General features: G+C 48.0%; 2 protein-coding genes across 11 annotated transcripts in view; one reads left to right on the top strand and one right to left on the bottom strand.

Annotated features, from left to right (window-relative positions):
- The window catches only part of Glud1 (glutamate dehydrogenase 1), a 29,116-nt gene extending 27,428 nt beyond the window's left edge, over window positions 1-1,688 (bottom strand). The window contains exon 1 of the mRNA XM_063233749.1: window positions 1,094-1,688. Coding sequence (XP_063089819.1) covers window positions 1,094-1,535 — 442 coding nt within the window. The 5' untranslated portion in view covers window positions 1,536-1,688. The remainder of the gene's footprint in view (window positions 1-1,093) is intronic.
- Window positions 1,689-1,826: 138 nt separating this feature from the next.
- The window catches only part of Shld2 (shieldin complex subunit 2), a 97,864-nt gene continuing 74,479 nt past the window's right edge, over window positions 1,827-25,211 (top strand). For 3 of the 10 annotated variants that reach the window (XR_010042225.1, XM_063233748.1, XM_063233747.1), the window contains exons 1-2: window positions 5,353-5,555; window positions 6,499-6,543. The gene's annotated coding sequence lies outside the window, so the exon portion shown is untranslated. Of the gene's footprint in view, window positions 1,900-3,332; window positions 3,522-5,352; window positions 5,556-6,498; window positions 6,544-6,575; window positions 6,596-25,211 lie in introns of those variants that run through there. The other 7 variants (XM_063233742.1, XM_063233746.1, XM_063233743.1 and 4 more) reach the window with 6 other exon arrangements.

Raw genomic sequence — 25,211 nt, forward strand, 5'->3', positions numbered from 1 at the left:
TTTAGTGAATCATTAAACCATCGGGAACAACCTTTGTTCCCCCTGCCAGCTGCTGGGAATACCGCTACAGCTGAAATTTTCTGGTGAAGAGAGGATTTCTAAAAACTGCCCTTTGAAGTTAGCTGGCAACAGAAAGCCAGCCACTGGGTTGAGGGAGACAAAGGGTCTGGCCCAACCCCCTCGCTGTTTATTTGCCAACCCAGCTCCAGCGAAACTCTAACCTTCTACGGGTCTTTCACTCTCCTTAATTTCTTTATAACAATACAGAAAAAAAGGCTTTTGTTCTTATTTTACGTTACTTTTAAATACCTTTAAGATGCACAATAAATTGGGTGTGGATGTGTGCGAGAAAAGGCTTTTATGTTTCTGAAGAGGGCAAATCTGACCACAGAAACCAAATCTGCGGGGAGCCCAGACTTGACACTACACTCGACGACTACCAAACTGAACACGTCGGACTGTTTTCCTATTTCGCCTTTCCCCTGCTGGGATCGCGCGCTGGGCGGGACGCTTACACACCCCCAGGGCTGTTTCATTCCATTGGCCGGCGGGCCGCGGTGCGCATACCGTCAGGACGCCCGGAGTTAGCGGCAGAGATTTTATCCTGCCCGAATTTGAGAGGGGGCACAAAGCACGCCGTCAGGCTGCAAAAATAACTCAATTCACAAGAGTAACAGGCGCTCATGTTACACGTAACATGAGTAAATGCCTTTGGTTAGTACAACTGTCTAGACTTCAAACCTAGAATGCAGGTAATTTCCTATGATCCTACATCTGTCACTGCTGTTGCAAAACGAAAACATCAGAAAACAACTTCTGCTTGGAGCGGGTGGTTCCTACTGCAGTCACGAAAGCTCGCCGGGCAGCCTTGAAGGGGCCAGCTGCAGTGCATTTCGGCGCGGTCCCCACCCCACCCGCGACCCCGATCCGGGCCGCAAAGCCCGGTGCACCGTCAGCTCTGCAGACAGCATCGGTGCAGTAGCGGCCCGGGTGCCGCGGAGGGCAGCCCCGCCGACGTGGACATCTTAGGGCGGAAAGCGGCGGTCTGGCCAGCTTGCCACGCCCGGAGCGGCGGGCGCGGGCCACTGCTCACCTCCTTTGCAGGGCGTGCGGTGCTGGCTGTGCTGCGCGCGGTAGCCCTCGATGACCTCCCAGGAGCCGTCGTCGCGCCGGATGGGGAAGGAGACGCTCAGCACGTGGTTGCAGGGCTTGATGATGCGCAGGATGCCCCGCACGCGGTTGCGCTTCTGCTCCTCGCTCTCGCGGGTGCGCAGGTCTTCCACCAGCTTGTCCTCCACGATGTCGGCGCCGCGGTCGAAGAAGCCCTCCACCATCTTAAAGAAGTTGGGGTCGTCCTCGCGCTGGGCCGCCGCCTCGCTGTAGCGCCGGCGGACGGGCGTCCCGAGGCCGGGTGGCGGGGCGGCGGGCGGCGCGCGGGCCCAGCTGCCGAAGAGCGCGGCGGGGTCGACGGCCGAGGCCAGCGCGCAAGGCCCGGCGCGGGGCAGGAGCAGCGCCTCGCCCAGGCGGCGGTACATGGCGACGGCGGCGGCGGCGGCGGCTGCAAGGAGCTGAGGCCAACCGGGCTGAGGCGACGAGGAAGCGCCCGGCGCCCGCTGCCCTTTTAAGCCCCAGCTTCCTGCCCCCGCCACTTGTCCCCTCCCCTCGGCCGTTGTCGCCGGGCGGGGAGGACGGGCTTCGGGCGCCGCGCGCCGCCCAGGGCGCCGGGCCTCCGCCTCCGCCGCGGCCTCGCCCGGCCTCCCGGGCGGTGGCGCTGGTCCGGCGCGCGCGCGAGGTGGGGGTGCTGCGCACGCGCACGAGGGGGGGGGGTGGCTTGCTGCGCACGCGCGCTGGTGGTGGCATTGGGTGCGCGTGCGCGGCCGGGCCCTGCGGGACTCTCAGGTACGCGCTTCGGGATAGGGGGGTTCGGGGGAAGAGGGGTGCTCCGGTTGGAGCTGCAGATCTGGAAAGGCTGAGGGGCGGGGAGCGCGGCGGCGAGGGAGGCCGCGGTCTGGCCGCAGGCCCGGGCGTGTGAGTCATCGCCACTTTCCTGCCCCCGGGCCCTCGGCCGCGGGAGTGGGGCGTGTCTGGGCCCGGAACCGAGTGTATGGGGGCTGGGGCGCCCAGCCGGAAGGCGACACCGAGCCTGGTGCCGGAAGGTTCGGGTCCGCCCTGGCGTCCCCGGCCTTCGCCCGCGCCGCTGGGGCGCCGAGAAGGAGGCGGTTGTCTCCTGCAGTTTTCTGGCTGCATCCTCTTTCCAGAGTTGTGGAGAGCGGGGCTCGCTGTGTCTCTCAGGTGGCCTCCAGCTCGATCCTCCTGCCGCGGCCTCCTTGGTGCTGAGAGTGCCGGTGTGTGCCACCAGCGCGGCTGGACTCATCCTTGGAAAGAGGCTAAAGTGAAACAAGGACACTGCGGAAATGCGACAGTGACCCCGCTGACCGCTCGGGGATACTCATGTTCGGTTCCCAGTGTGATTTGAAAGCTGGAGTGTTCAGTTGCATATTTGGACAGGCGCGTGGGAGAGGCTGGACTAACCCACTTCCCGCCATAAGTTATAAGCTATAAGTGCCACTGGGTCTCCAAGCGGCGAGATGCCACCTACTCGCTTTTGACTGTTTTTAAGATCTCGTTTTTTGCGAATTTCAAAGAAAAAAAAAGAAGTCTGCCCTAGTCTGCGTTTGCAGTTTGTAATGGTTATATTCGTGGGGGGCTGGTACTTGCGGCATAGCGCACCATAATTATTTTTACTTCGCTTTCTGTTATCTATTAAATGACTTTATTCACCTCTGAAAGAGAAAGTTAAAACGTGAGATAACTGTCTAGATTGGTTACTTTAAGGGCACCTATCTCAGTGTACTATGAAAGCAAAGGTTACCTTTCCCTACAGAGGGGGCTTACATTTTGCTTTATTTGCTAAATAAAGGATAGTCTTTACTTATCCAGTGTTACCATAGAAATGATCCTCAGACCTGCGTCCTGAGTTTGTCTCCATACTCAAGAGATGAGGGCAAGGGTCTCTTCACTTGATGACACTCTTTTTTTTTTAACCTTACCTTGTTAATAACCAAAACAGGGCTAGGTATTTAGCTTAGTGGCGTAAGCGCCTGCCTGGCAAGTGCAAGGTTGTGAATTTGATTCCTGATACCACCCAAAACAAAACAAAAAAAAAGCAAACAAAACAAACAAAAACACCAAAACACTGGGATCAAGGATCTAGCTCAGCGGTATAAGCCCCTGCCTGGCGAGTTTGATTCCCGGTACTAAAAAGAACAACAAAACCCACCTCCCCAGGTTTCCAAATAAAATCCCCAAAGTCTGAAGTTTTGCCTTCAAGTCTTTAGCCGCACTAGTTGTGGGCAAATACTTTTCAAATTAAATTTTGGGGTTGGTTTAGAGGGAAGTTTTATCGCACCATCAATTCTTCTGATAACCACAGCCTTCAGAAAGATAAATGTTTAACTTTGCGTTTTCTAGGGCTTGTTCACCTGAATTCAGGAAGGCAGACTTGGAGAACTTTGGAAGGGGTGAGGAACAGAGCTGTGAAAAGTATTATTTAATGACTTTGTCTCATGTGGCTTACAAATTAGCTCCAAGAGGACCCTGAAAGGACACATTTTTATTTTTGAAGTTTTTCTTATAAAACAATAAAATCAAAATCTTCCTTATGTTTTAAAATGATTTGTAAGTTATAAAAATAATTCAGGTTGCACAGATAGTTTTAAAAGAGTGAAATTATCCAGCCCTACCCCCTCTAGTCCCATTTAGTATATAATTGAGTTATTTCCCTTCTGAAGAAGGTATTGTAATTTTTCTGTAGTTGTTGAGACAGACTCTCATTATGCAGCCCAGGCTGGCCTTGAATTGCAGTCCGGCCTTAACCTCTCCAGTGCTGGGATTACAGGTGTGTACCACCGCACGAGGCTATAATTCCTGTTTGTTTATTGCAGTACTGGGGGTTGAAACCTAAACTTTCCCACTGAGTTATATCCTCCAGCCCTTTTTATTTTGAGGAAGGTTCTAAGTTGTTAAATTGCTGGGCTGGGCTCTAGTTTAAACCCTGCCTCAGTCTCCCAAGTGCCAGGATTATAGGTGTGTACTACTGTGGCTGATTTGTAATTCGTTTTTCAACAGAACTAACCAAGCAAGGTAGTGCATGCCTGTAACCCAAACAAACATTTGGGAGGCTGAGGCAGGAGGATCACTGTGAGTTCCAGGCCAGTCTGAGCAATATAGCAAGAACCTGTCACACACACACAAAAAGTCATACATCCCAACAGCCATTAAATGGGCAGGCCGTCAAATGAGGAACTCACGATAGTAACATAATCTGTCTCTGGATTTGTCAGTTTCACACATTTCATGTGACCAAACCCTCAATGCGTCCCCATCTGTGGGGTGGTGTATTCTAGTGGCTCCCAAGCCTGCCTGTGCCCAGCGCCTGGCGTGGCTTGGAGTTACTCTGGCTGAGCAGGGGCATTGGTGGCATGGCGTGGCCCTCCCACATGGCACGTCTCAGCTGTGGGCGTGGGAGTGGAACTGCTGGGTTGTGGGGTGACTGTGACTCTGCTGCAGCTTTTGAGGATCCGCCAGGTCCTTTGCCACAGATCCATGCTGGTGGAGTCCCTACTAGCAGTGAGGAGATGCTGGTGTCTCTGTCCTCACCCTCCCATTATCTGGTTTTGTTCTTCTTTTTGGCCATGCTGGAGATTGAACCTTGTGTGCGTGCTCTCAGGATGTAGCCCAGGCTGCCTTGAAGGGGGCACTCCTCCTGCTTCAGCCTCAGTACTGGGATTACAGCTGTGCACCACCGGGCACGGCAGCACAGTAGGATTTTTCTAAATTGCCTGTGCTGGTCTCAGACTTTTTATTCTCCTGCCTCAGCCTCCCAAGTAGCCGGGACTTCATGTCTTTTTTTTTTTTATAAAAACGTTCATATTCTTCGCCCATTGCAACATAGGGTTATTTACCCTTGTATTGTTGTGGTGTAATAATTCTTTGTAAGTTCTTTATGAAATGTGTGATTTTCAGTATTTGCTTCCATCCTGAGAAGTTCTTTTCAGATTTTTTGTTTTGTATTTAATTAAATTAATTAATTTGTTTTCCGAGACAAAGTCTCTGTAATTCAGGCTGGCTGGGAACTCACTGTGTAGCCCAGGTTGAGTCTTGTAGCAGTCCTCCTGCCTTGAGAACCTGAGTGCTGGGATGGCAAGCGTGTGCTGCTATGCCCAGCTTGTAATAAATAACTTATTATATTGAAGAAATATTCTCAGATCTTTGTCTCTTTATCCCCTTATATATAAATTATGAATTTGAACTTAGAAATAATTTAATAAACATCAAAATGGTTTTTCTATAAAGTTGTTTGTTTCATATTTAACGTCAGTAGGCTTTCTAAAGTTTTATTGTTTTTTGAGGCAGGGTGTTGCCTAGTTCAGGCTAGCGCTGGATTTGGTGTGTGAGCCTCAGTTGGCCTCCAACTCTCAGTCATCCTCTTCCCCCAGCCCGCTGAGTGCCGGGAGTATAGGAGTGCACGCCAGCTTTTTAGGATTTTAAAAGAGGTAATAAGACCGTTGATGAATCAGATCCTTAAATTTTCAACCAAGACTTTGCAAACAGGCGACTGAGAGTCTTGAACCTTTTATCAGGCCTCTGTGTTCCCAATCTTGATAGGTTTTGGTTCACAAGTCCCAGTTAATCCTTCTTCAGTCAACTATGTGAGAGCTCTGTGGGGATCAAAGGTAATAGCTGGGGAGGAAGCAAACAGCCTGTGCAGAGCTTGAAGATGAGGAAGAAGAGGTTCTGAAATCCAGGGGGTGCTGTGGCCCCTCACAGCAGCCCACCAGCATCTGCCAGGGTGGCCTTTTGGTTGCATTTTCTCCTCTTACCTGTCCCAAGCTTGCTCTGCAGAACCAGTTTCTCACTCTTCACTTTAACCTTCTTTTTTTTGGTACCAAGAATTGAACTCAGGCCCTTGTGCTCACCAGCAGGACCTTGTACCTCTGAACTATATCCCCAGCCCTCACTTTAACTTTCTTGAATAAACTTGGCCATTACTGCTTCTATGGGGCAGTGTATATGTATAACAGTGCCTGTAATCCCTGTACCCTGGAGACTGAGGCCGGAGAATTTCTGAAAGGTTGAGGGATGTGTGAGGGACCACATACTGAATTTTTTTTTCCACATACTGAATTTAAAGTCCAACCTAGACTACATAGTGAGACCCTGTCTTAAAAAGTTAAAACAAAAAACAAACCGAAAGAGAATATAAGGTAGCATACACTTCGGTTAAATGCAATTGAATCCACACAGTAGTCTGGCTTAAAATGCAATGGATTAGGAACAAGTATCTCCTCGTTATGTTTTTTAAGTATTTTGGTACTTGATGGGTGGTTGGTTACATTTTTGGGCCCAGGCTTTCTGGAAAACTTTCTAATATTTGCTTTTGTGTTTCTGATTGATTTCTCGAAAAGTCTGTAATTTTGACTTTTTTTTCCTCTTTAGTGAGCATGCTTTTGTAAAAGCAAAAAAGGATCTGAAGTCTTCAAGGTTTGTAGTCATTTTTCCTCAACAACCACCACCAAAAGCCTGTGTTTTCCTTGTAAGTCCATTTCGGTTATATCTGCTTGGCAGGCTGAGTTGGTTTTCGTTTTGCTGCACTTCTGAGTAACATTCAAGCTGGGTTTTATTAGTATTTCCTGCTTCATGATTCTTTCCATGTTACGAGTCAACATAAAAAATCTTGGTACAATCTCTATCCCTGTAGGTCTTAAAAATTGTTTTAAGTATATTTTAAAAATTAATTTTGTGAAGTTGGATTCTAGTCTCACCTACATGTTATTCACTGTGTCCTGGACTTTTTCAGTTTTAAAAACTGAGGTTTAATTTTTTTATTTTCCTGTACGCACCAAGGATGAGCTATATAATTGCTCGCTGGGCATGGTGCCTCACACCTGTAATCCCAGCACTTGGGAGGCAGAGAAACATGGCCTCAAGTTTGAGGCCACACAGTGAGTTCAAGGCCAGCCTGAACTACAGAGTGAGACCATTTCTCAAAAAAAAAGATATGCAGTTACTCATCATTTGACTCTATTAATCCATGTGGGTGGTGACCCTCTGTAAAAGCAGATGTTTCGTTTTAAACATTTTCTTTTAAAATTTCAGAGCAGTTGAGCATGATGCATCCAGCATTTGGAGGCTAAGGCAGGAGGCTGACCATGATTGAAGGCCAGCCTGAGCTAGATGGTGAATTCAAGTCTAGCCTACCTACACAGGGAGATCCTGTCTCAGAAAACAAAAACAACCAACAAACCCCCAAATATATATTTTATTTTATTTCTGGTGCTGGGGATGGAACTTACGACCTTTCATTTGCCAAGCAGGTGCTTATACCACTGAGCTGAATCCCTAGTCCGCAAAATACATATTTTAGATTAGCTGTGAATTCATTATGGGGATGAGTTTGGATAGTAAAAAAGGAAATGTGAGCCAACATTCGGGGCACATCTGTAATGCTGTTATACACATAACTGAAAAACAGCAGAGAATCTGAAAATGCCTTTCCCATGACCAGCGTGAAAGACTTGCAGAAGAAACAGACTCTAGCTGGGTGTGGTGGTGCACGCCTGTGATCCCTGCACTTGGGAGGCTGAGGCAGGAGGATCACCATGAGTTCGAGGCCAGCCTGAACCACATAGGGAGACCCTGGCTCAAACATCACGCCACACCCTAAAAAGATGACGGCTCCTGCTTTTGGATATTGACGACTGTAAAGCGATGGCATCAGACCATGACATTAGTACTGATAGCAGACAGGAAGACAACAGAAACCCGCCCGCCTTCTGAGACAATGGGCCTGGCAGAATTTCTCCCCGCTCTTTGTGCTAAGGGCAGAGAGGACAGGGTCACTGCACCGCCTGTCACAGGAGGGTCTCATTGGGAGCAACCTGGGATCCTCACCGTGGCTATCCCGGTGCCTGTTATAGTTCTCCCGCACACTTTCCGGGAGATGGGTGACGCGCAGGGACGGCATCTTGATGCTAGAATTGCTGTCCACCAGCCAGCCCGGGTGGAGGTTCAGGGCAGCTGTGCAAGACAAAGCCGGAGCCAAGTCAGCACATAGTGGGAGGGCGCTGCGATGGGGTGGAGGCTGGCAGGAGCCTGGGATGGAAATGGAGGCTGGAGCGCCTGTCCCTACCTTCGTGTGCTTTTCTAGTCCAGGAGAATTGTTCCCCAAAGGTGTTTATTTTGTGGGCATGGTGGTGCTTGTTTGTAATCCCAGCACTCGGGAGGCAGAGGCAGCAGGATTACTTTGAGTTTGAGGTCATCCTGAGCTACATAATAAGTTCAAAATCTGCCCTGAACTGCATAGTGAGACCCTGTCTCAGAAAACCAACCAAAACTAGCCTGGGCTGCATAGTGAGCTCCAGGCCAGCCTGAATTGCATAGTGAGAACTTGTCTGAGCAAACCAAAACCAAACCAAAACCTAAAAAAAGATAGAATCATTGTTTAGTCAGGATATACAAATGAAAAAAAGACAACACAGGACCCATAATTTATAGCATTATTTTATAATGTTTATTCAGAGCGTCAAATGCGAAAGAGTGTGGGAAATCTGTCCCCCCACTAGAGACCAAAGCATGCAGCCGAGGGCGTGGAGCCCATGGCAGTGTCTGGCATGGCTCCAGCTGGAGGCCTAGAGCCCACGACACTGTCATATGTGAGTCTGTACCAAGGACCTCACTGGGAAGGCTCAAAGCACAGCGGTGGGAGCTAGAAAATCTGCCCCAGCGAGGTGAAGGAGCTGTGGCAGCAGGCGAGGGGTCTGCAGTGGAGCCAGGAAGTGATACTCAAGGTAAGGACCAGAGCTCCCCCAAAGAGAGCCGCAGCCATCCTCGGTGACGGCGAGGACCCCAGCTCCTCTGAGGATGAGAACAGCTGTGTTCATATCAGGGAACCAGCGTGCTGAGCTCCTCCAGGAGAATCCACAGCAGTCTTCCCCTCCAGCTCTCCTCCTGTGCTGTGGGCAAGGATCCTCAGGTGCCCTTCCTTCCACGCCAGCACCGCGCTGACTCAGTTCCGCTGGGTGTCACAAGGTGACCGTTAGGGACCCCACCACAGGCATTTTGAATAACACTATTTGGCTTAGGCTGATTTGCTGGCTCTGAATGGTAACTTTGGCTATCTCCTATAATTTCGTATTCTTTTCTGTCTCCTTTCTTTTTATAGTACAACCTACACACACCAAAAATGAGGGAGCGAGGCTGCAGTAGAAGAGGAATCACAAGTGCCTTTCAGTTAATTAGAAAATGTTGAGGCAGAATAAGCTCACATGTGCTTACTTTGGTAGCACATACACTAAAACCTAAGCTAAAAACAAGACCAAGCCCTGAGAGGTCCGTCCCGTGCGCGTTGCGGTTTCTGTTTACTTAGTACTTTATTTATTTATTTATTTATTTTGTCTTTTTGAGACGGGGTCTCGCTATGCAGTTCAGGCTGGCTTTGAGCTCACTTTGTAGCCCAGGCTGGTCTCGAACTCGCAACGATCCTCCCGCCTCAGCCTCCCGAGTGCTGGGATTACAGGCGTGAGCCACCACATCTGGCTTTATTTAGTACTTTCAAATACTTCCTAAGGGAAAAATTAAAAGGTACACCCGTGAGAGGAGCACTAAGGGCACGCAGGCCTGATGACCGCACGTTTCCACCCCTGTGCCGCCTGCCGCAGCAGCGCACGGACGCGATGGCAGGGGCTCCTGGGATGGTCCTGGAGGAAGTGTTCAGAGCTTCCCAGCGTTTCTCCCTGCTTTCTCACGTCTTCATCCAGTGACTCAGTCCTCACTATGGGACAGTGCAGTGCTTCTCACTTTTCTCCGTGGTTACAGTCCAAAGCAGGAGGAACAGCAGACAGTGAATTTGAATTTAAAGAGTAGAATGAAACCTGCAGCTCTTGCACAAAGAAAAGTGCTTAAAATATGCTTCAAAGATCGCCAAAGTGCTCTGAGATAATTGAGGGTCTAATAAATGAAAAAAGCTAGGAATACGTGTGTTTGGCTTTTCTATATTCTGTAGTTTTTATTTTTTAATAATCCTATCATAAAGTGCTTTGAAGTACTTTTTCCTTAGAAGAAGCTTTAGCTTTATAGAAGGGTTACAAAGATACTGTAGATTTTTCTATAAACCCTTCATCAAGATTTCCTTAATGGTAACATTTTAGCCAGGCATGATGGCATGTGCCTGTAATCCAGGCATTTGGGAAGCTGAGGCAGGAGGATTACTTTGAGTTCCAGGCTAACCTAGTCTGCAAAATGAGTTCAAAGCCAGTCTGAGCTGCACAGCAAGACCCTGTCTCAAAACCACATAAAAGTAATAATTTTTATGAAGCCTTGAAAGTCATCAAAAGGAAGAAATTAACTGTCAGTGCAGCTTGGCCATCTTTGGTGGTCCCTCCAGCCAGGTTGTGCTGTTGACCAGCGAGCTCGTGCTGCCTGGCCTAGAGCTGGACTCAGCACAGTCCCTTCTGTCAGGTGCCTGGTGCCCCGCAGTCTCTTTCTCTGTTCTTCAGGCTCCAGACAGCTGTCTTTTGGGCAGGGCCCAGTCAAGCTCAGGCTCAGTGCTGGCCAACAGCCTGTGATGTGACTTGGTCTGAGAATAGCTTTCCATTTTTCACTTTGCTTGTAGTCAGGCCCTGTCTTTCCAGTACCCTCAGACCCCTTTCAAAATTAATTCCACCGGATCATGGTGGCACACACCTGCAACCCCAGCACTCTGGAGGCTGAAGCAGGAGGATTGCTGTGAGCTCCGGGCCAGCCTGGACTGCATAGAGAGACCCTGTCTCGGGAAAAGTTCAGTGCTGACTTCCTCTGGGCTCCACATTTTCCCTCGCAGTTTGGCTGAGTAATGCTCACTGTGTTAGCTCTTTGTGACTTGGGAGAATTTGTTTTCCATAGTGACTCAGTGATTTTAGTTGTTTACATAGAAAAAAATGATTGGAGTCTAGCTCATTGTTTTGTAAAACTGGAACTTCTTTATATATTGAAGAGTCTGTCCTTGATCATGATTTAATTAAAATGCATTCTATTTGAAATTGATATAAAGGGAGACCCTACGTATCGCTCAGTGTAGTATAGAACATATTGTCTCATGTTCCAACAGTTTCTATTTTCTTGAGTAAAATTTTTTAATCTTTTGAGACAGGGCTTCACTATGCAGTTCAGGCTGGCCTTGGACTCATCAAGCTGGCCTTGAGCCTGAACCTTCTGCCTCAGTCTCCTGAGTGCTGGGGTTACAATTGTGTGCCACCATGCCTGGTTCATGTTTGGGTTTTAAATTACATTAGCATGGAGAAGGTGATTGGCTGAGAGGTGGGGAAACAGTAGCTGGTGTGTTAGGTTCTGGCTTTGCTCTAGAGAGGATCTAGTGGGACAGTAAGGACAGGGGGCAAGTTCAGCTTGACACGTTTGTGAAACAGCCAGGTGGAGTTGCTGGGTGCAGAGCTAAAGAAACAAAAGTAGCTCTCGGAAAGGCCTGGCAAGGGGGAGAAGCGGTCAGAGTGGAGGGCCCAGGCCACAGCCACAGGTGGCCAGCAGGAGCTCAGTTCCCAGCACGAGACCCCGCAGTGCTGAGTCCTGATAACTGCAGCCATTTCAGACCCATAGAGGCAGGGGGCGCAGGAAAGGACAGTGTCAGGACGACGCTGGAGGCCAAAGTCAAATGGTCCTGCCTTAGAGGGGACGGATGGACAGACGGACACACACTGGCAGATACGGAGTTTGCTCAGGACAAGGGTGGGGACGCAGATGGCGGAAAGGTGGCCCGAGGCAGAATTTGCAGGGGAGAGTTGTTCATGTTTAGGGTGGCAGAGGTCAGCAGATGCACTGGGGGGAGGAGCGTTGAGGAACAAACAGGTGGGCTAGGTGGGTGCAGGCGAAGCCCTCGGATGGACAGAGAAGGAGGTGCAGGGAGAGGCTGGGGTGGGGAGGTGGAGGTGGAGGGACAGGTCCACGGGGAGAGCAGAGAGCACAGCGAGGGTCTTGGCGGTCTGGGGGAGCGTGGAAGAAGGGGTGAGCTGACGGTAAAGGGTGAGGGGGCAGTGCGGGGCACAGGCGCTGCCTGCCCTTGGCCCTCGGCTTCCTGCCGCTTGTGACCCTGTCAGCTCATCTTCTGCCCCAACTGTGGTGGGGCCCTCATCATCACAGCTGCTTCAGAGGCTGAGGCCGGAGGGCTGCAGGCTGAGGCCAGCCAGGGCAACTTACTGAGAGCTTGTCTCAAAATTTTATTTATTCTGCTTTGGTTTCTGAGACAGGGTCTTGCTGTGTGGCTCAGGTTGGTCTCAGACTCACAGTGATCCTCTTGCCTCAGCCTCTCCAGTGCTGGGATTGCAGGCGTGCACCACCAGGATCACAGGCTCGGCTGTAATGTTTTTGTTCTCTTTCACACAGGCCTTCCCAGGACTTTTTAAAAGGTTGACACCACTATTGGAGGAACTAAACATTTTAAACTCAAAATTGTTATTTTACCCAGGTTTTTCTGCTCTCAGATTATGTTATCATAAAACTTTAATCCGTAGGGATCTTAGCTCCGACCCAGGTCATTTTCTTTGATACTGTTGTTAGCTGGGGATTTAGCTCAGCGGCATAGACGCCTGCCTTGCAAGCAGGAAGTCTTGAGTTCAATCCCCGGTACTGATAAAAAAGGAAAAAGACCAAAAAAAAAAAAAAAAAGGAAAGATTTTTTTTCCGTTTAAGGAAATGATGGCCATTTAGCACTGTGGAGCGTGACAGTCTGAGTGTGAGCTGGCTCTGCTCCTCTGCTCCCCTGTGACCTCAGGGCCTTCTTGTTTCCCAAAGCTTCTGTTTCCCATCTTGCAAGGTGGCTCTGAGTACGGAATGAGATTCGGGTGGTACCTGGCACTTGGGAGCTGCGTGACTTGTTTAAAACCCTTGTTTAAAAGCCCTTCAGGACACAGCCTGGGTCAAAATCATGAAATCAGTATGCAGAGAGTTGTAAAGAGGGAACAGCTTGGGGCTGGGATTTAGCTCAGGGGCATAAGTGCCTGTCTTGCAAGCATGCAGTCGTGAGTTGGATCCCCGGTACAAAAAAAAAGGAGCAATTTAAAATGTCTTAAAGAGTTTAAAGGGGGAATGCCTGCTTCATACTGGCATCAGCTCTTTTTCTGCAAAGTGATGTTGTCATGCCAGGTTGTACGGGAGTTAAAACCAGTTTCCTTCCAGCTTTCCAGCTGACATAACCTAACCGGGTAAACACAGACCTATTAATTGGTTCACTTATTGTTAATGGTAAACTAGCTTTAATGCTGACTGCTCCTGTTTTTTCTCAAATTACCCTGTTGATATTTAAAACCCAACACATTCAGAAGCGTCATAGAGGGCCTAATGGCTTAAGTCCTCTCTGGAACACAGGAAGTATCTTCCTGAAGTGGCCTTCCAGGGCTGTGTGTTCACAGCGATGCACGCAGGACGGAATTCACCAGTGGGCACTTTTGTTTTCTTCATGGCAATCTGCATTCAGTATTTATGGGCAGTGGTTACTGCATACAACCAAAGCGTGGACCTTCCTGTCAAACAAGGCCCTCAAGAGAAAAACCCATAGGGATTTTTCAGTTTTACACCCCCCACCCCCAGCAAAAGAAAACAGATTTGAGAGTCAGGCGTGGCGGCCGGTGGGTGTAGTGCTACCTAGGGGGAGACTGAGAGGAGATCACTTGAGCCAGGAATTCAAGGCCGGCCTGGAAAACAGAGCAGGGGCTTCACTCCTGGAAAACAGAGTCCGGGCTGACCTTGAACTCCTCTATGATATGGCGATCCTCCCTCCTCAGCCTTCTGAGTGTTGGTATCACAGGTGTGCGCTACCACGCCCAGCATGAGAGCCCTTGTATTTTGTGGGGAGGAGGTGGTTTGAGCTGTGTGTGTTCTAACACTGTTTTAAGTGCCTCTTATAGCTCTTGTAAATAATCACTGATGAACTGAATTTGATTTCTTACCCCAGCCGTGTCCTTTGGAACTTCTTTGACCTTGACATGTTAATACTCTATTTTTATTTGTTTTTTGAGACAGGGTCTCACTTTGTAGTTCAGGTTGTCCTTGAACTCATGATCATCCTCCTGCTTCAGCCTCCCAAGTGCTGGAGTGACAGGTATGCATCACTACGCCCAGCAAGCACTTTTTTGTTCCATTTGCTACACTTTTAGAAGACATATTAAAGAGATAATACGAGTGCTTGGCATCCTGGCAATGTTCTGGCAGACTTGATTTTCGTCTTACAAGTATTTGTTTAGAGCCTTGCTTTGCAATGCCGTGGGATTGTGGCCCCGCACAAGCGCTTAGCCTGTCTGTCCATTGTACTGAGACTTAAGTAATGATAATATAAGGCACCTGGCTCATGACCTGGTTTGTGTCAGCCCTGAGTAAAGGGTTTTTTGGGTTTTTTTGGGTACCAGGGTCTAAACTCACAACCTTGGGCTTGCCAGGCAGGCGCTTAAGCTACTGAGCTAAATCCCCGGCCCAGTTTTTGTGTTTTTATTTTTTGGTGTATTTTTTTTTTTTGAAACAAGGTCTTGTTATGTTTTCCAGGCTGGCCTTGAACTCACTATGTAGCCCAGGCTGGCTCCAAGCTTGTGGTGGTCTCCCTCAGTGCTAGGATGATGGGTGTGTACCACCAGACCTGGTCTTGAGTAAAGGTTCTGATTTTAAACTGAAATCGATTGCAAACTGCTGCTTATGTTGATAAATGACATGGTGTCTGGACAGGGAGAGCCCTCTCCAGTCCGAGCCAGCGCAGCCTCAGCTAGATGAACTGAAGCTGGTGTGATCTGGCAGCCGCTCAGCAGAGTGTACTTCCTGTCGGACTGGAGGTGAGAGGAGTGGGTAGCCTGCCACTGCACTCAGCAGGGCTTTATCATCTGCTGCTTTGCTCTGTTGAATAAATAGTGTTAGGAGAGGCTCACGAGCGCCTGGGCGAATCAGTCAGGTTTGCAGTCTAGAAGCTTTACATTTTTTGCTGATCTTGTTCATTAGAAATAAACAGAGCCAGCCGGACCTGGTGGCGCACATCTGTAACCCTGGCACTGCGGAGGCTGAGGAAGGCGGATCTCTCTGAGTTCAAAGCCAGTGTGGTTTACATACTGAGTTGAAGGCCAGCCTGAACTATATAACATGCCCCTGTCTCGAGAAGAAAAGAAAGAAACATGTTTTACCCCAAATAATCCTGCAGAATGGGTAGGTAAATTTAATCAAGTGCCTGTCCATTTTAAAATGCACGTGAGGCCGGATGTGGTGGCACACACCTGTCATCCCAGTACTCAAGAGGTGAGGAGGAGGATCTTTGCGAGTCTGAAGCCTGGGCTGCATAGGAGACCTGTCGCAAATGAAACCAAATCAAACCAAAACTAAATGCACTTGAATTGTTTTATAATTGATTTTATTTTTTGCAACACTGGGATTGGACCCCGGGCCTTTGCACTGAGCTATCTCCCAGCCACTTTTTATTTTTCACTTGGGTTAATTACCCCGGCTGGCTCAAACTTTCCATCCTCTGCCTCAGTCCCCCAGTGTGCCGAGATGACAGTGTGCTCGGCAGTGCGTGATTTTGAGTTATTTTAGACATTACTGGGTAGACTAAACATTGCAAAGGGGGTGCTAAGAGTTTTTTGGGAATTCCTGATAAATAGACGAGATCGGGCGTGTTCAGGCTGGTATGGCCGTAGACAATTCCTGATAAACAGAAAAGTTTAAGAATTCAGTACTATGTAAGAGGCTTGATTTTGAAAATGCTTGTAATAAATGAAGAGGTTTTTAATTGGGTGCCTGAACAAGCTGCATTTGTTGTAGCAGTGAACCCTGACGGGACAGCCGCGTCCCTTTGTGTTACACAGGGGTTCTCAGCAGTCCGGAGCTCGTCGGGCGCCTCAGGCCAGCGGCGGTGGCCGTGCGTGCTTCCTCATGCCGTGTGCCCACCCCCCTGCTTCCTGCCCGGCTGCTGGCTGGTGGCTGCTGGCTGGAGGACCTGGGGGATGTGCCTGCCCTGAAGAAGTGGACTCACACCCTTGTGGGCCGTTTTCAGGGTTCATTCTTGTTGCACCGCGTGTTGGTACTTCGTCCCTTCTCTTTTGGTGGTGTAGGGATGGAACTCAGCGCCTCTGCCCTGAGCTACCCCTTCAGCCCTTTTATAATGTTTTTGCTTGTTTGTTTGGCTTTTTGGAGGAAGTCTTGCTACATAGTCCGTACTACTGGCCTTGACCCACAGTGTGACCCGGCGGCAGCGCCGGGGTTACAGCAGGCTCGCCTGCTGTCTCACACTGTCACCCTTGGAAGAGGTGAGGGAAATGTCTATTGAAGTGCTGACCTGAGAACATTCAGACTCAGACCTGCCTTCGGGAAGCAGATGCCTGGGGAGGGAAGCCGTGTGCTTCACTGGCTTTTCAGAAGGAAACGCGAGGCCGTGACCCGCGGCGTGGGAGCAGTGTTGACTGTGTGCTGTGCCGCCCGGCCGCCTGCTTGGGGAGGTTTGGGATGTGCCTGGAGTCAGTCTCCGTGTGGAGACGGTTATCTAAAAGTCAGATCCTCGTGTTCGTGTTTTCATTTTCTTTGGCTCGTTTCTTATTTTGTTGTATAGTTTGCTAAAGCAGAGAAATTTAAAGATGTGTGCTTTGGCAGTGGGGTGGGTTATGTGATGAGTCTTACATTTGAAAATGACTTACAGTAGATGAATAAAAGTTATTTTATCAATAATGTCTGAGATAAAGCTTAATTTAGTTTCGCTTGTTTGTTTGGTGATCCTGGGGAATTCACCAGGGCCTTCACACTGATCTACATTCCCAACCCTTTAACAAATTTCTTTTTGGTTCTGGGAGTTGAACTCATGACCTCATGCTTGCCAGGCGGGTGCTGTGCTGCTGAGCTAGATCCCCAGCCCAAAAGGTGTTTTTGGACCTTGGGTCTCACTAGGTTACTAAGCTGCCCAACCTGAGCCTTCTGTCCTCCTGCCTCAGCCTCCCAGAGTGCTAGGATGAGGGGTGGTGTGCACCATCACACCTGGCTTTGCGTGTTTACCAATAAAAAATCGGCAACATGAGCCTCAGGGACAGACGTACTTACTGGCAGTGAATAATGTTTAACTTGTCGTAAAAGCCATGGTGTGACCGTCTGTCTATACGTGTACACTGGGCGTCTAGCTCAGCAGTAGAGCGTGTGCTGTGTTTGACACCCTGGCTGCAGTCTCCAGGATGGAGGCCCACACGGATCTTCATGGGAAAGATGTTCATCGCTGTCGTCACCATGACCTTGTGTGGTCTCTGTGGCCGTCCCTGGGTTGTGCCTCTCTGAGGGTGTTTATATGGCCAGCAGCACGGGTGAATCCTTGTAAGGAAATAAATTGGCTTAGTTAGAGACAGAGTTTGTTTTCTATTTTTGAGTCAGGGTCTCCAAGTAGTTTGGGCTGTCCTTGAACTTGCTGCGTAGGCCAGGCTGGTCTTGAAGTTGTGTGAACCTCCTGCCTCAGCCTGCTGTGTGCTGGGTGTACAGATGTGCACCATCATCTAGCTGGAGGCTTAGATTTTTAAGCAGAAAGGATGCTCAAGAGGAGTAATTTCCAATGCCAGGATGGAGTTCAGTGTTTTTATGCCTTGTCTCATATGAGCTGATGATCACAGGAATTTTGTTTGGAGGAAGAAATTGTATACCAGTCTTTCATAACACTTGAAGCGAACTAATCAGTCTTTATTCCTTAAAGATGTGTTATCAGATTTTTTAGGTTTGTTTTCCTCAGCTTTTATTTAGTTAGTCTTTTTGAGGTAGGGTCTCAATATACAGTTCAGGCTAGCCTTGAGTTTGCTTTGTAGCCATGGCTGAAATTTTCAAGGATCCTCCTGTCTCAGCCTCCTGAATGCTGGGATTATAGGTGTGAACCACCACGCCCAGCTCCTCAGGTTTTAAAATGTGAAGGTCAGCTGGGAGTGATGGCACACTGTTTGTGATCCCAGCACTCGAAGGAGTCATCAGGAGTCAGCAGTCAGGGGTCTGAGGCTGGAGAGTTAGTCACTGTGAGCTCAAGGCCAGCCTGGGCTGCATACTGAGTTCAAATCCAACCTAAATCATACAGCCTATCTCAAAAATTACGATATAGAGCCTACCTCAAAAGAAAAACTATTACTGTGGACATTGAACAGGTTGTCTCCTAAATTCTGCAATTTTAATTTGTAATCTTCAGTGATTTCTGCAGGCTTTTTGTGTACGTGCGCCTAAAATGTTACTCTTACCCAGTAACTTTGCGCTGTATAGCTGTCTGCTTTCCTGGGTGCAAAGTAGTGTATAGATAGTTGCATTGGACTTAGAAAAACAGTGGGTTTCTCTTAGGATTTTTGCCAGAACATTGAGTCCTTTAACAATTTTTTGGATCATTTTAGGCCATAGTATTTGTCTTGGTTACTTTTCTCTGTTGAGACAAAATATATGATGCCCAAAATGAAAGAAGGAAAGGTTTGTTTATCTTACAGTTTGCCGAGGTTTCAGTCCACACTCAGCTGGCTCCGTGGCGGGGTGTCGGGGTGGTATGGCTAAGGGGCAGCTGTTCATGGTGGATGCAAACAGCAAAAGTGAAAGGGCGAAGAGTGGGGAAATACGCCTCCTTCCCTCCCTGTACTGTATGCCAGCTGTGCCCCTGGGTGGGTGCAGCACTCACACCGCTCCTCCCAGCACTAGACAATGAACCTATCACAAACTCTGGATTCAGCCGCCTCTAAATGGCTGCATGAGGCTCGGCAGGGCACCAAACACAAACCATAGCGGTATTAAACTTGTGACTGATGACCTTTTGTGCTAAATAGAATTACAAATAAAATGCTGGTGTGTTTGATAAAGTAGAAGAAGTCAGGAAAATGTTGGAGGTCAGAGTTTTTTGTTTTTAATTTTGAGATAGGCTCTTGCTATGCAGTTTAGGCTGGCCTTAAACTCAGTACAAGGCCCAGGCAGACCTCAAGCTCATGGTGATCCTCCTGCCTCAGCCTCCCAAGTGCTGAGATTACAGGCGTGTGTTATTACACCTGGCCGGGAGGCCAGATTTTATATTATGGAGTCTCAATTTTATGACTTGACTGATACAAAAGTAGGAATAATGTGATGTGTCCTACCTGTGACTTCTAGGAGGGACGCTGGTCACAGAGATGGAGCGTCTGCACACACTCGGGAGTTCCTGGAAGCTTGGTGCTTTCAAGACTGAGGAAGCTGTTCCTTTGATAGTAATTCTAGTGCACTGCTCCGTATGAGGTGAGAGCAGTCCTCAGAGTCCTGTCAGTAGAGGAGTGTTTTAGGCCGGAAGAAGGCAGCTACTGTGCTGTCCAGTGCTGTGTTGAAAGTGATACAGACATAAACTGAATTATCTCCCGATTCTTAATCTCAGATAAATACAGTTTTGTTTGTTTCGTTGCCATGGAGAGCACAGAGGTGGCTGTGCTCGTTGCTTCCTTTCTGTGGTTCTTGGGTCACTTTGTGGAGTAGACTGACCTTTGTTTATTCTCCAGGATCTCGGCTTTTTTTCATACCATTTGTTTCTTTGGAAAACGTTTCTCGAGTGTTGTCACGAAGTGTAACTCCTCTTGGTTGCCATCTGTGCGTAAGCTGGCGGCATCAGCTGCTGTGAGGCAGGACGAGCCGGCCTCAGCGTTGCCGGGTTAGTGCGTGCTTAGTGCGAAGGCGCCCGAGTACCTCCAACCTGGGTAGTGATCACGGTAACTAAGGAGCGTGAGATAAGACGGGAGCAGTTCTCAGGCACCCTTGGCTCTTAAGTTCGGTGGGAATTTGTGAATCCCTGGCTGTTTGTTTTTTTCCTGTTTCTCTTGGATATGGAAGCTCAAACTTTTTTGGGTTCTTCTACCCCAGTTTTTAAAAAGGAGGCTTATGTGAAAGGGTTGGAATCCTTGAATACTATGTTTGAATGGGCAAGGCAAGCATTCAAATCAACTCCAAAATTATTGTGGGAATTCAATGATTTGTTATAAGAAATTTCAAGTTATTTTTAAAAAGCAGTGGACAGGTGTGGTAGTACACACCTGTAATCCCAGCAATCAGGAGGCTGAGGCAGGAGGATTCCGGCAAGTTCAAGGCCAGCCTGAGCCATGTAGTGAGACCCTGTCTCAGAAAACAGAAACCACAGCAGTGGAATATTAATAGTGTGCTTAATGCACGTTAATCCACTTAAGCCTCACAGCAGACAGACCCATCAAGGAGCGCTGCTGTTCCTGCCCTGCTGGGACAGGAGGGGCTGGCACCTTGGGGTGCCTCCCTGTGCCCCTTTTGTGAAGAGTTGGGACAGGATGAGAACGATGTCTCTCTCTTCTTTCCTGCAGACTCATTGGTTTTGTCAGTTTGCATTTTGCAGGAGTTTTGAGAGACTTAATTCTGGGGGTCAGGGTAGGAACCAAGCTGGGGTTCATACCCTTGGGAAATCCTCAGCTCCTTGTCTTATGAAGTTTTAAAGTCATGGGTCCCCCACAGTTATGCCCTTTGAAGGGAAAGCACTTCTCAGCCCTGCCTGCGTGGACTTTTTCCGCAGCCAACCCTGTATTTATTCCTAGTTGTTCAAGTACTGTGTTTGATGTGCTGTTACTTGGAGTTTCAGTCTGGGACCTGACTGGTTTTGCCTGGTTGTCTGTATCCTTATCAGTAATGCAAGCAAAATTTTCTGTCATTGTCTGGTTTCCCTATACAGTGGTACCTCGGTTCAAGGACTTCATTTGCTTTGTGGTCTCGCAAAAGATGGCCGTGGCTGTGTTCACCTGAAGCAGGCTTTGCAAACAGAACCAAAATTTTTCCCAATGTTTTGTTTGCAAACCAAATTGTTCACAAACAAAAGCATTCATAAACCAAGGTACCACATATTCTTCTGTGAGGTTGATTTTTTTATTTTTTTGAGATAGGGTCTCACCATGCAGTTCAGGCTGGCCTTGAGTTTGTATCGATCCTCCTGCCTCAGGCTCCTGAGTGCTGGCATATCACACATGTGTTACCACCCCTGGCTTTTCTCTGTTTCTCTGTCTCTCCCTTCCTCCCTCCCATTCTCTTGTTTCTCATTTTGGGTTTCTGAGAATTTCTATAAAAGTACTTTGTGTTATGTTTGGGGAGGGGCCTTTCTTTTTTTCTTTTTCTTTTTTTTTTTTTTTGTTAACGACAGGGACAGGTTCTCTCTATGTAGTCCAAGCCCAGGCTACCAGCAGGCTGGCCTGGAACTCTGGGTGACCCTTCTAGCTGATTACAGTCAACTCACCCCTGCAAAATCACCTTCTGGAAAAAATGATGATTGTTTTTCTTTTAATGTTGTTAATGATATAAAACATCAAAAAGTTTCCTGTTTCCATACAGAATTTCCTGATGGCTAATTAATTAACTCATACGTTAACTTGATGCTTACTTCTCTTTTGGTACAGGGACTCGAACTCACAACCTTGCGCTTGCCAGGTGGGCACTGGGTGCTGAGTCACAGCCCCGGCCTTTCGTTTGGATTTCTGAGACAGGATTTCCTCAGGTCAGGCTGACTCTGAACTTGCTGTATAACTCGGGCTGGCCGAGAATTTGAGATCCTCCTGCTTCAGCCTCTCGGAGTGCTAGGATTCCAGGCCTATTACACCACAGTCAGCTTCTCTCGGGATGCTGATGGCTTCGCTTCTGGTTTTGTGGCTTAGCTGCGCCGCTCAAGTCCAGACTCATTCTGATGTCTCATCCGCTGTGACATCCTCTTCCTGCCCTGAGTAGATGATGCTGTGACAGAAAGCATTTGAGCAGCTGAGACTTCATCGCACCTCTCAAACTGGTACATCATTTCAAACACAATTGTAGCTGGGGAAAGCACAGCCAGAGATGAGGACTCCTGGGTGGCGTTTGCTGAGCTCTGCTTGGGTAGCAGCTCGTATTCCAGTGAATTTTATGCGTTGTCTTCATTAGTGTTGCGTTTTCCGGAGTGAGTATGCATGTGTCAGTTGAATGGGCCTGTCAGCCCCACCCCCAGCTGAGTAGACTAATTTTTGGAAAGGTAAACTTGACCTCAAGCCTATAGTTGGTAAATGGTGGCGCTGATGCTAGAGCCAGCTGAGCTAGTTAGAATATGATAGGTAGACAGAGGACCAGCTATCTGATGGCTCTGGGGGAGACACACCTCTTGCTGTGGGTACCATCTCAGGACACAAAGCAAAACAAATGCAACCACACCCTAAGTATAATCCTGGGGGATAAGTCTGGATCATCTTGAGAAGCCAGGAGTCACCATCCCAGTCCCCTGTAGGAAGACTCACTGATGTGACTGGCTTCCCCGTGTGTCCCTGATTTGGTCAGTTTTACCCAAACAGCTAAACTGATTGGCTGACCACAGCTCTGTCCCCCTCACGCCCATCCACCTTGCGAGTTCCCAGTTTCCCCCAACTTTAGACCCGCCTCACCTCATGATTTTACTCAAAAAAATCCTGAGAAAATACAGTCTCTGGCAATCTGCTCGGGACCCCTCCTGTCTCTCTCAGACAGAAGCTTTCTTTCTCTCAATAAATAATTCCGCTCTTAGCCTCCGTTGTTCCTAAAATTCATTGTTCGATTTTAGAGCACGGGAACTCGTCCCAGACATACAGTAGGTCGGGAGTTTCCTTCCCCTGCGTCACTGAGAGTATTCAGAGTTCTTTCTGTATCCCGTTGCTTTTAGTGGAGTTTCTCTTTACATTAACAAAATTTATCAGTACATGTTTGTGGCGATGGTTACATTCATCATGTGTCCGTGACACAGCTCAATTCTTTTATCTCTTTTCCTTCCCCTTCCCTCCGGGTGCACTTTTCTCCTGTCCTCCTGTGCCATCCTCCATCTATTTCCCCCGTTTTCTATCCTTTACGTTGTTCCCTATTCATATTTTGGTTTTCTTACATAGGAGAAATACAACGTTTATGCTTGTGTGTCTGATTTATGCACTAACTCAGAGGGCATCTGTTGTGTTTTTAACAAATGACTCCGGTTCATCTGTCCTTGTAGCACAGCAGTGCCCCATTGTGAATAAATACCGCATTTCCTTTACTCATCTGTTGACAGGCATAGAGGCCGTGTTTTAAGATTCAGGTGTTGTGAATTGCGCTGGTGTAAACAGAAGTATGCATGTGTGATTGTAATATGACGTCTTTAATTCTTCCGGGAAGATGAAACTTCGTCTTGAGATCTCTGTAGGGATTTCCCTAAGGATTGTACTAGTTTATGTTTCCGCCAGGATGAAGAAAGGGCTCCCCGGTACCCCAGCCCTCGCCGCCTTTGTCGTTGTCTGATTTCTCCATGACCATTCCTACTTTGCATTTCTCTAATGGCCAAAGATGTTGAACATTTTTTTATGGGTTTATTGCCATTTGTGCCTCTTCTGAGAAGTGGCTGTTTATTTCAGGTGCCCATGTTTTGACTGGGTCTTTTATTGGAGGCGATCTCTTTTGTTTGAGTTCTTTGTGCATTCTAGATGTTAGTCTTCTGCCCGAGGAATAGCTAGCAGAAGTCTTCCCACTCTGTAGGTTGGCTCTTTTTTTGGTTGGTTCCTCTGCTGTGCAGAACTTTTCATTTGATGTGATCTCATTTGTTAACTCTTGGTGTTACTGTTTGTAAACCAGGGCTCTGTTCAGGAAGGCCTTGCCCACGCTGTGTTTTCATCTTCCACCAGGTAAGAGTCCTTGATTTCATATCTGGATCTTTTGATATTTAGTTCAGTACCTGGTGAGATATACAGATCAGAGTCAATCTTCCATGTGTGGATAGCTGATTTTCCCAGGATTATTTGTTAATGAGACCATCTGTCTTCTAGTGTCTGTTTTTAGACCATTTGTCAAAGATCAAGTAGCTGAATATGTTTGGAGTTACTTTTGCATCATCTATTGTTATGGATTAAAACTGATGGTCACTTTAATGCCAGCTTAATTAAATCAGCATGGTGCTGAGTGTAGATGGTCCACCTCAGAAGTTGCCAGCATAAATAGAGACATGGAGGAGAGTAGGCATTGTGGGTTTCTCTAAGTGTTGCTGTTTTGAGCCATTGGTTCTCCTGGAGGAGCTCGTCATGACTAGCTTCCCCAGTGTGAGTCTGACCATTGTCATCAGAGGAGCTTGGGACCTTGTTGGTGAGAGTGGCTGTGGTTCACTTTGGGGAGCTCTGGTCCTTACATCAAGCATCACTTGCTGGCTGTGGAGGGGAAGATGTGTGCTGTTTAATCTCCAGGACAAACTTGTCATGCTGGCTTTCTGGTATGTACTAGACTGTTCTTATCGATGGAGGAGCTCGGGGCCTCCATGTCGCTGAGGACGGCCGTGGTGCTTTTCAGGGCAGCCCTGGTCCTTGTTTTGAGTGTGACTTCTCGGCTCCTGCATAGAACCCTCAACCCACCAGCACAGCTCCTTCACCCCGCTGGCATAGACTTCTAGCTTCCATCACTGACCTTTGGGCCTTCCTAGTGCAGATCCATAAAACAGACTGTGTAAGTCCTTGTCGTGGGCTCTAGACCTCTAGTTGGACTCGTGAGAGGCACTGTCATGGGCTCTGGGTTTTTATCTGGACTCATGCAGGACATTGCTGTGGGATCTAGTCCCTTGGCTGAATATTCTGGGTCTTCAGTGTTGTGGACAGATTTCCTGCACTTTCTTGTGTTTAACTCTGGGTGACCATCATAAATAATATTATAAATTCTGTGTCCTGATTCTAACTGTTCTCCTCACAGCCCCTGATTACAGTATCTGTTGTGCTCCACTGGTCCACATGCCTTTTTTTCTTTAATAACATGCTGTTTTGTACTTGTAGTTTTGTAATATAACTTGAAGACTGGAATTGTGATGCCTCTCATCCTGTTCTTGTTCTTGTTAGCCAGAATCGTGCTTGCTGTTTGGGGTCTCTTCCAGGTGCATATTTTAGAGTTGTTTTTTTCTAGTTCTGTGTGGAATGCTATTGGTATTTTGATTGGGGTTGAGTTAAGTCTCTGTGTCTTTTTTGGAACTATGACAGTTTTGACTATATTGATTTTATCTATCCAGAACAAGGAGTGTCTTTCCATTTTCTGATGTCATAACAGAAGGAGCCACATATATGTGGCCACGGAAAGTTGAGGTTCGGATCTGAACTAACAGGGAAGAGCCATGTCATGATTTTGTGTAGAGGAAAGTAACTTTATTTTAAAAGTACAGCAGATGTGAGCACAGTGCAGTAACACATCAC

This window comes from Cavia porcellus, unplaced genomic scaffold (genome assembly GCF_034190915.1).
Source record: "Cavia porcellus strain 051 isolate PalLab524CR breed Dunkin Hartley unplaced genomic scaffold, mCavPor4.1 scaffold_23, whole genome shotgun sequence".
NCBI classification, from domain to species: domain Eukaryota; kingdom Metazoa; phylum Chordata; class Mammalia; order Rodentia; family Caviidae; genus Cavia; species Cavia porcellus.